This window comes from Bison bison, unplaced genomic scaffold, assembly GCF_000754665.1.
Source record: "Bison bison bison isolate TAMUID 2011002044 unplaced genomic scaffold, Bison_UMD1.0 scf7180017864535, whole genome shotgun sequence".
In the NCBI taxonomy this organism is placed as follows: Eukaryota; Metazoa; Chordata; class Mammalia; order Artiodactyla; family Bovidae; genus Bison; species Bison bison.
Genome location: NW_011495084.1, coordinates 1,351,039 through 1,361,592, shown reverse-complemented (window position 1 = coordinate 1,361,592; position 10,554 = coordinate 1,351,039). Strand labels below are relative to the sequence as shown.

The 10,554-nt window shown below is 37.5% G+C and overlaps 1 protein-coding gene across 1 annotated transcript in view; it reads right to left on the bottom strand.

The window, feature by feature from the left end:
* The window catches only part of OTOGL (otogelin-like), a 174,130-nt gene that overhangs the window by 117,496 nt on the left and 46,080 nt on the right, over positions 1-10,554 (bottom strand). Inside the window, exons 17-19 of the mRNA XM_010832076.1 lie at positions 8,105-8,282; positions 4,398-4,522; positions 956-1,165 (exon numbers count right to left, since the gene is read on the bottom strand). Of these exons, the coding sequence (XP_010830378.1) occupies positions 956-1,165; positions 4,398-4,522; positions 8,105-8,282 (513 nt within the window). The remainder of the gene's footprint in view (positions 1-955; positions 1,166-4,397; positions 4,523-8,104; positions 8,283-10,554) is intronic.

Sequence of the window (10,554 nt, the reverse complement as noted above, 5' to 3'; positions counted from 1 at the left end):
CAGAGACATTACTTTGTCAACAAAGGTCCATCTAGTCAAAGCTATGGTTTTTCCAGTAGTCATGTATGGATGTGAGAGCTGGACTATAAAGAAAGCTGAGCACCGAAGAATTAATGCTTTTGAACTGTGGTGTTGGAGAAGACTCTTGAGAGTCCCTTGGACTGCCAGGAGATCAAATCAGTCAATCTGAAAGGAAATCAGTCCTGAATATTCATTAGAAGGTCTGAGGATAAGTTGAAACTCCAATACTTTGGCCACCTGATGCCAAGAACTGACTCATTTGAAAAGACCCTGATGCTGGGCAAGATTGAAGGCAGGAGGAGAAGGGGACGACAGAGAATGAGATGGTTGGATGGCATCACCAAATCAATGGACATGAGTTTGAGCAAGCTCTGAGAGTTGGTGATGGACAGGGAGGCCTGGCGTACTACAGTCCATGGGGTCACAAAGAGTTGGATACAACTGAGCAACTGAACTGAACTGAATGGTGAATGGTTTCAATTTCTCAGGCCATACTGAACTGAAATGGTGAATAGTTTCAATTTCTCAGGCCATTCAGTCTCTGTTACAACTACCCAGCTCTACCCTTGTAGCTAAATATGCAAACATATGGGCAGTAAAATTTATTTACAAAATACAGGAAGCCCAAGGGTTTAATTTGCCAACTTCTAGATGAGAATAAATCTGCTCATAATACAGGAGAAGCCAGGATAGCTACACTCTAATTTTGCTTATGGTAAAAATAGTCAAAAGGTATTGTCTTATGTAACAGAGCACCAATTTTAAGAAATAAAGTAATCCCCCATTTTTTTCATGTTGACACATTATATTAGTATTTCAAATAACTTAAGCAAATGTTGACTTTTTATTAAAAAAAATAGCAGTCATTACAAATGCAAAAATCTCTGAAGTGCTATTTGATCATCTTCATCAGGGCCACTGCCATCATACTCACCACAGAATGAAACCTGAGCTCTGAAGTCGATGGGAATGCCACGCTGGCCACAGAGGTAGGCATAGTGGGCAAGAGCATTGCACAGGCAGGCGCTTCCACACTCGCATGCATCGTGGCGGCACAGCTGATAGTATAGCCCAGGGCTAACGTAGATGTGGCAAGGAGCAAAGAGCTCCTGGTAGATAACATCACAGTGTGCTGCATATCCAACTAACAGACAAAGAACCCCATTAGCCCTTCATTTACTAGTCTAGCTAGTATCAAATACCCCTAAGTATCAAATTCCAGCACTAGCCAAGGCATCTTGTTTTCCTAGAAATACACTGTACTGCGCATTCAATAAGAGTATCTTCAGCTTATACTTTTTTTGGGGGGTGGGGGTATTTTCAGTAATATTGGTAACAGCACTTACTCCATATTTAATATTCTTTTAGCAAAAAAAGATATTGTGTCATACCTGAATAACTTGAGTATCAGAAGGGTTCACTGATAGAAGTGGCCTCAATTACCCCATTGCCTGCGGATCATCTTGGGAAATCACCCCAATTTTGCTATAAATAATTGATGAGTATTAGAAGGTTTATCTCCAGACAACCACACACAATAAAAATAGTGTTAGGTTATGGATGTTACAGCAACTCCCCAGGATACATTATCCAGGAAGGACTGGGAATCGTCTCACCCCAATGGAGACTCTGAGGTAAATGGTAATGAGGTGGATGGCACATAATCACTGAATGCAATATCCACACTGGCACAGTGCTCAATGTCTGGTAAATATTAGGAGCTCAATACTGTTTGATAAATGAATCTGTGAATAAATGAATAATTAATAGAAATTGATAATGGAGCATATGCTAAAGGCTCTGAGGTACCACTACCAAGTCTTTGAGGGGATATGTGTAATCAGATCTTGAATTTGTTGACTTTTTCCCTTGAGAAAGACTGATCAGATATAATTCTCAGTGGGAGCAACCAAGTTTGACAAAACAATCTAGATTTCATCTTTCTGAAAAAGCCTAGTGTGATTTCTTGGTGTAATGGATCTCAATTGCACTGATTTCCTCACGGGAGAAAAATTAATCAGTCGTGGAGTTGTCGTTGTCTTTGAGAGACAAGATGAGCTGCTAGAGTTTTAGAATTTGTTCACTATTAAGGAATTATGCTGAACTTATTTTGTGAAGTATTTTAAAAATATTATTGGAAACACATGCTAATTATGAGTAGTTACCTGAGTATTATATTTTTGTACTGTTAAGCACATAACATGTGAAAACAAATGATTCAGAGTATGTAACAGTGTACTATTGGCATGCACACTTCCAATCACCAGGATCTCCAAGCAAAGACTTGTATCATATGCTCTAAGGATTTGTAGATCAAAAAATATTCCTACTGACATTAAGTGAAAGGGTGACTCAGAAAATCTTTGTTTAAAAATATCCTTCAGAATACACATTAGAATTGACTTTTGTCTATTTACTTTACTTTCTTGGGATGTTTTTGAATTTACCTATTTGAAATTAAAAAAAAAATAGTTCAAGGCAAACATGAAGAAAAAGAATATCTAAAACATATAAGTCATAGAAGATATATGATACGGGGACAAAAGTGATAAATATATATATGTAACAAAATAACAGGTAATAAAGGAAGTCATTAAAGAAACAACCAGAGAAAAACTGAATTCATCAACTGGACTCTACTCCAAGTTTTACATGCTGTTTTTTTTCAAGAGATCAAAAATAATTTAATGAAGAAAACTTGAAATCTAGATAGCTTCCTTGGTAAATTCAATCAAACATTCAATCAAAGTCTAGATAGCTTCATTGGTAAATTCAATCAAAATTTCAATCAAACATGCTGGCCACTTAATTTTAGACTAGCATAACCCTGATACCACAAATCTCACAGACACTGAAAGAAAAATATAAACAAATGTCCTTCATAATATAAGTAAAATATCTTTAACAAAATAACAGCAATCTAGTAATACATAAAAATGCTAATGATGATGCTAATCCATCATCACCAAATAAGGTTTAGCCTATGAATGAAAGTTTAGTTTAGTATTTGAAAATAATCAATGCAATGCAACAGAGTAATGGAATAAAAGATAAGCTTAATAAATAAAGAAATAAAAGGTACATACTAATAAGAACATTAAAAATATATTTATCGAATTATCAAGGAAGGAACTGAAAAATTTAGAAACAAACTGAGCAAGAAAAATGAAATGAGAAGGACTAGATCTATTAGTAAAAAGTTGAGGAGAGAATGGGAAGGAAAGTGTTGTTAAATGGAAATGAGGTTCAAAGCATTAAATCATAGAAAGCAAAAGACTCTAGTCTATTCCTCTTACTATAGATAGGAAAAATGACCCAAGATGTTAACAAACGTCTTTAAGTTTAGAAGTTGACCTAGATAAAAAGCCAGTAGTAAAAGAAGATGCCTGGAGTAGGAAATGGAAAACCACTCCAGTATTCTTGCCTGGAAAAATTCCATGGACTAAGGAGCTCAGCAGGCTACAGTCCATGGGATCGCCAAGAGTTGGACATGACTGAGCACCCCCCACCCCTACCCCCCACACACACACAAAATCAAGATTATCTTGTGTTCTTTCCAGGACACTAAAACCACAAGTTAATAATAAGGACCACAGAACAATAAACAGAATCTCTCTGAAAAACCACCAGAAAATAACAGTAAGCTAGCCAAAATAATTAAAGGAACAATATTAAATTATAAAAATGTCTATTTAAGCATGCACATCAACTTTTTTCACAAAGTGATTTTACCAAAAAAAGTGCCTTATTTTATTGAATAGTAAACCAGCCTTTCCCATGGTCTGCTGTGGCTTTAGTAAAAAAAAAAGTCCAGCCCCAAATTATTGGCATGTGAGTTGCACTATCGCTGTAAACGGAAACTCTGGAATGTGAGCATCTCACATCCTCGCACACCTGATGGCACAAAGCCTTTCTGGATCACTGGCCTCCTGCTTATGAAGCAGTAATATGTTCTGTGAGTAGGAACTCATCATGTGACAGTAATAAACAGGAATTCACATGCACTGTCATCCTGCAGAACCAAAACTGAACATCCCAAGATTATACGAGCATTATAATACTCCAGAGATTTTTCTTTAGCATTTAAAGAATCTGAAACATACAAAACGCTAGGTCACATTTGAGGACGACTGAGGGATTTCTGAGCACCTAAAACAAGGAAATTTATGAATGCAGAATAATAAATGAAATAGTCATCTTCTGGAGTTCTTTTTTAAAGTACCCTAGATTGCATAAAGATGCATATGTATTAAACAAAAATACATAAGGAATGGCATTGATTTATCATAAGAAAATGAGAATTTAAAATCACTAATTTTACAAAATTACAGTAATAAAGAGAACTTTTTCCTAGGTTTACATGCAGAAAGACTTACTGTTTTGTTGATTAATGTTGCAGGGGTCCACCACAGGAACATGAACAGGTGCAAAACAAGTTGAAGAAACTCTCCATGCATTTGCATGAAGTTGTGGGGTACCTTCTATCATGCCTGATGGAGAACTAGAAAGCAAATATTCTCTTAGTCTCTCCCATTTATTTCCTTCCTTCAGAGTCTTCAGATATTGAAAAAAGAATACTACTTTTTTAATCTACAAGAATATCTTAGAGTTTGAAATGTTTTATTACATTTTAAAATACACATGGTTTTAGCTTCCTGTTATTAAGACTTTACACCATGTCAAATCTTGGACATATATGATTTTATTTAATAATCACTTCAATAAGCCTTGTGAAGAAAACACCTTTATCCCCACTTTAGAGAGAAGGAAAAGCAGAAGCTTAGAGAAAATATTAACGTTCACTCAGCTGGTAACACTCAGTGTCAAAGAGTGGAGATTCAAATGTAATTCACACCAACTTAATGAAAATGCAAACAACCAAAACATCAATGTGTTTAGGGAGATAGCGGTAGGGAGCTCACATGATTCTTTTCAAGGTAAAGATAAATGTCCTAAACAATACATAGTCTATACTTCTGGGATACTTCAATTTTCATTATGAGGCCTGAAATGCTGAGGTTCCATTGTGAAGTTGGGCAAACAAACAAAATGAAAACTGAGGAGAAATGGTATAAGTAACACTCTTCATCCAAGTTTACTCAACAAACCAAAATGGAATAGAAGTATCTACCCTTTAGGCTTATAAGCCACAACAATGTTTAAGAGTCTGACACTAAAACGCTCCCTCCAGCGGTCAAGATTTATTAACTCTTCAGACGCTAGATACTGAGAGACAATCCCTACTGGAACTGTGTCAAATACCATCAGAACCACTTAGAGAATCAGGTTGGACTAGGTTTCCTGTAGGAAGATCTGACCAAGCAAAACTTTACTAATGCAAGCCATAACAGCATTAATTGCTACAGCATGGCCAAACAGTAGACCAGCATTTATCTTGGCCCTTTTAATGTCTTAGTAAGCATAACTACTTGGCTTACCATTTATTTCAATCACCATTACAAAGCTATACAGAGCTTCTCATCACAGTGACTGAGACAGGAGAAGAAAAGGGAGCCACACAAGCCACTCCACAATCCTCATTCCTTATATCCATTCTTTCCTTCTTTTTAGCTTCCCTCGTGGCTCAGATGGTAAAAGCATCTGCTTGCAATGCAGGAGACCCGGGTTGGATCCCTGGGTGGGGAAGATCCTCTGGAGAAGGAATGGCAACCCATTCCAGTACACTTGCCTGGAAAATTCCATGGATGGAGGAGCCTCATAGGCTACAGTCCAAGGGGTCGGAGAGTCAGACACAACTGAGCGACTTCACTTTCCTTCTTTTTCCTATCCCTCAAAATAAAACTATTCTAAACTATATAGAATTATAACAAACACCCAATCCAAAATCTCATTTTGCTCCCAACAAGAACACAAACTCACAGGAATTGCATAACCTGAACTAGGTCTTCTCCTTCTTTGCCTCTCCATCCCTCTCCACCCTACAAAGCACAATAAGATAACTGGTCAAGGTGATGGTGTACTCAGGCTTCCCAGGAGCAACTGACTCAGAGCTTGGCTCTTTTATTTCACTTAATTCACTTAAAATAATAAATACCAAAAAATAGGAGCTAAAATGTAGACCTATTTATTTACGGCATTTCGTTTTACAAAATAGCCTTTCAGTTCACCGTGGTTAACTTACTAAAACAAGCCATACAAAATAAACTTTCAAGCAATTAATATTTCACATTCCATTATGTTTGAAGATTCACATTAACTTTTGTGATGCAAGGAATTTTAACTGCGTATGCTGGAAAGCTAAACAATGTTTGAAAATTATCTCTGAAATATTATCCATCACTGTTACCAGGCCTGAATGTTTATACATGGTGCCTTAGAAAGAGGCAGACATATCTACCATCTGTTAAACATTGACTACTAACCCATTCTGACAAACGGGAAGAGAAAGAAAGCTTAATGCCACTTCTGTACATCTTAACCAAGTCACTTAATATATTTCTGTTTCACAAATGTGATAAAGATATCAATATTCTGACCTACCTATAAATGAAACAAAAACCTAAATGACCTAAAAGCAAATAAATTACACATGAGAAAAGATAAAAGAAGCTCTCTTTTGAAATTAAAAAAATTTTAAAGCCCTTTCTCTTTGCTGATGCAATTTTTCTTCTTGGTACTATATCAAAGGTCCTATCTCTATTCAGCTCAACTGTCTAGGGCATATAAGGTTCTATGCTAGTTAAGAATAAAAGGATTTATTGAGGATGTCGTCTTTATTCTCAAAGCTCTTGCAGTTTTAAGTGGAAATCAGACAAATCAATGACTGATGTTCATGGATAATAAAGTCAAAATTAACTTTGATGGGATATAAACTCACTTTTTGAAGCAAATAATGACTGTGTTGGTTTGAAAAATAAATAGGAGTTAAGGAGGAAGATTAGGAAGGGAAAAGAACCCAAAGCAGGAAAAATACACAGAAGTGCTTTTTTAAAAATGGCATTTGGAAAATGGCTCCTTCAGGAAATATTCCCTGCCTACCCAATCCACACTTGCCTATTTAAAATTCTGCTGTGCTACTAGCCACGGCCACACAGGTCAACACAACTTTTTGAAATTACCTCAGGATTTATGTATTTGTATGTGTGTGTGTGCATGCATGCATGCATGTTTAATACCTTACCTAGAACAAATTGTTTCTTTTTTAAAGATTTTTTTTACCTGGACCTTTTTAAAGTCTTTGTTGAATTTGTTACAATATTGCTTCTGGTTTATGTTTTGGTTTTTTTGGCCATGAGGATGTGGCATATTAGCTCCCAGTTTTAGGATCAAACCCACACCCCCTGCACTGGAAGGCGAAGTCTTAACCACTGGACCACCAGGGAAGTTCTGAATGAATTACTTCTTAAAGACAGCTGTCCCCTCCAGTCTGCAACATCAGCTCCTTGAGAATGGGGACCACATGTTACTACCCTAATTTTCCCACAGTGCTTAGCACAATAACAGGTGTGCCAAGCATTTATATTAAGCTATACTCTGGGCTTTTCTACATGTAGGTGAAAGTGCTTTGTCAATACAAGGGATATAAATGTATTTTATTGCTTTTTTTTCCCCCTAATAAAACACCAACTATGACAAAATCTAATTAACTGAGATGCCACAATGTTGCTTTAGAGATACCACTCATACCAAGTGATATCAATATTATTAAAGTATAATTTACTGTCATTCATTCCAAATGATACTAAGCCTTTTTTTAAGGCAGCAGTTTTTGAAAAATAAAATACTGTTAAGCTTGACAGGTGACAGAGAATAGTGGGAAGTTATTCCATGGGTAGCCCTCAGGCTCTGAGTCTTGGTAACTAAATTCAGAGTCAGCTCCACTGATTTGAGCTAAGTGATTTTGAGCTATTTATTTGTCACTTTGGCGTTTCAGTTAGCTTCTTTATCTATAAAACAGAGTGACTAATCAGGGGATTCCTACAATATTTAAATATGATAATCCATGTCAAGCTCTTGGAACAGCGATGACTAAGCTGTTATTAGTTAAGTAAACATTTTTAATGTAAGAATTTATATCCTCTAAGTTACTAGTCATCACATCATGTTCAGAGATCATACTTACAGAAAATCATCCCTTATGTTCCCGTTAAATGTGCCACAGAGACCTAATGTTCTTCTTTTCCACGCACTAGTTAGCTGAATATAAATTCTTTCCCCATCTACAGCGAACAGAATCTTTAAACCAAATGTGGTTTTTAGAAGAATAAATAAGGATGACAGAGTCTGAATTTCAACAATTCCTGCAGGAAAAGAACATACATAAATCAGCTCTGAGATTCACAGGCAATGCTCTGAAATGCTCATGTGCAACATCAGGGATCTGCTTCCAAAAGACTTCTTCCCAGCTCTCTGTGCCCCAGGGCCAATTTTTGCCACCCTGTGCCTGCTTTCTTTTCTTCCATTTCCCTTCTGTCCTTCTTTCTGGAGGGGCAGATAATTTTAACAGAATGTCAGGTTTATGTGTAATTTCAGTTGGCAAGCATCTCATAAGGGGTGAGGGTAGACAGTCAGACTTTTTTTTTTTAATTTATGTATTTTAATTGGAGGCTAATTACTTAACAACATTGTAGTGGTTTTTGCCATACATTGACATAAATCAGCCATGGGTGTACATGTGTCCCCCATCCTGAACCCCTCGCCCACCTCCCTCCCCATCCCATCCCTCTGGGTCATCCCAGTGTACCAGCCCTGAGCACCCTGTCTCATGCATTGAACCTGGACTGGTGATCTATTTCACATATGGTAATATACATGTATCAATGCTATTCTCTCAGATCATCCTACCCTCTCCCTCTCCTACAGAGTCCAACAGACTGTCCTATACATCTGTGTCTCTTTTGCTGTCTCACATACAGGGTCATTGTTACCATCTTTCTAAATTCCATATATATGTGTTAGTATACTGTATTGGTGTTTTCCTTTCTGACTTACTTCACTCTGTATAATAGGCTCTAGTTTCATCCACCTCATTAGAACTGATTCAAATGTATTCATTTTAATGGCTGAGTAATAGTCCATTGTATATACGTACCACAACTCAATAGTCAGACATTTAAAATCAGATCTATGTTCCTTTACTTGTGTGTGTGTGTGTGTGTGTTATGGCCCCCAAATTGGTCATGATTCAATAAGGAAGTGGCACTTTTTCAAAAATTCCCCATTCCCTCTAGACATTCAGTGAAAAAGAGAGCACAGCACGACAGAAGCATCATTTTATGAGATATCTTTACAGAAGAGAAACTTGTGTTCAAGATTCATGTGATATATGGCGAAAACCATCACGATATTGTGGAGTAATTATCTTCCAATTAAAATAAATTCAGTTCAGTTCAGTCGCTCAGTCTTGACCGACTCTTTGTGACCCCATGAACCGCAGCACACTAGGCCTCTCTGTCCATCACCAACTCCTGGAGTTCACCCAAACCCATGTCCATTGAGTGGGTGATGCCATCCAACCATCTCATCTTCTGTCGTCCCCTTCTCCTCCTGCCCTCAGTCTTTCCCAGCATCAGGGTCTTTTCCAATGAGTCACCTCTTCGCATCAGGTGGCCAAAGTACTGGAGTTTCAGCTTCAACATCAGTCCTTCCAATGAACAGTTTTAAAAAAAAGACCGAACCTGACTTTTGCCACCATAAAAGTTCTTCCTGCAGTCCCTATCACAATTTCTGTCATCAGTCTGTCATCAACCCCAGAAATCTGAGGATTATTCTTTGAACAGATCCTTTTTCTAATTGCCCTTCCATCGCCAAGCAGATAACACTTTTTTTCCTAACTAAAAGTTCAATCTGTTTTATTCTTTCCCTCTCTACTGTCACTGCCTTGTATCAGTTTCTCCTCAAATCCTTATATGCTCTACTCTGCTGCTGCTGCTGCTGCTGCTAAGTCGCTTCAGTCGTGTCCAGCTCTGTGCGATCCCATAGACGGCAGCCCAGCAGGCTCCCCCGTCCCTGGGATTCTCCAGGTAAGAACACTGGAGTAGGTTGCCATTTCCTTCTCCAATGTATGAAAGTGAAAAGTGAAAGTGAATTCGCTCAGTCGTATCTGACTCTTAGCAACCCCATGGACTTCAGCCTACCAGGCTCCTCCATCCATGGGATTTTCCAAGCAAGAGTACTGGAGTGGGGTGCCATTGCCTTCTCCGATGCTCTACTCTAATAATGTCCTGACTATTCTCCATGTCTCCTTTCTAACATTTCTCAAATCCATGTCCATAGTGTTGTTATAGTAGTCTACCAAGAAGAAAAGAACTGTCAGTCTCCTCATTAAAACTCACTTGCTTATTTGGTTGAAGCATATGAGGTTGTCATCTTTGTACATGAATAAAGTCAAATAATAACAATTGCATATTAACTTCATATCAAGTTCAATCAATACCCTTGGGTGACACTGAGTGAGCGTATAATTTATAATACAAATCAAGCACTTCTGAAAGCAAAAGTGACTGTTATAAGTAACCACACTAAAACACGGGCATGAACACAGCCTCCCAGGAAATTACAAAGTATGAATGC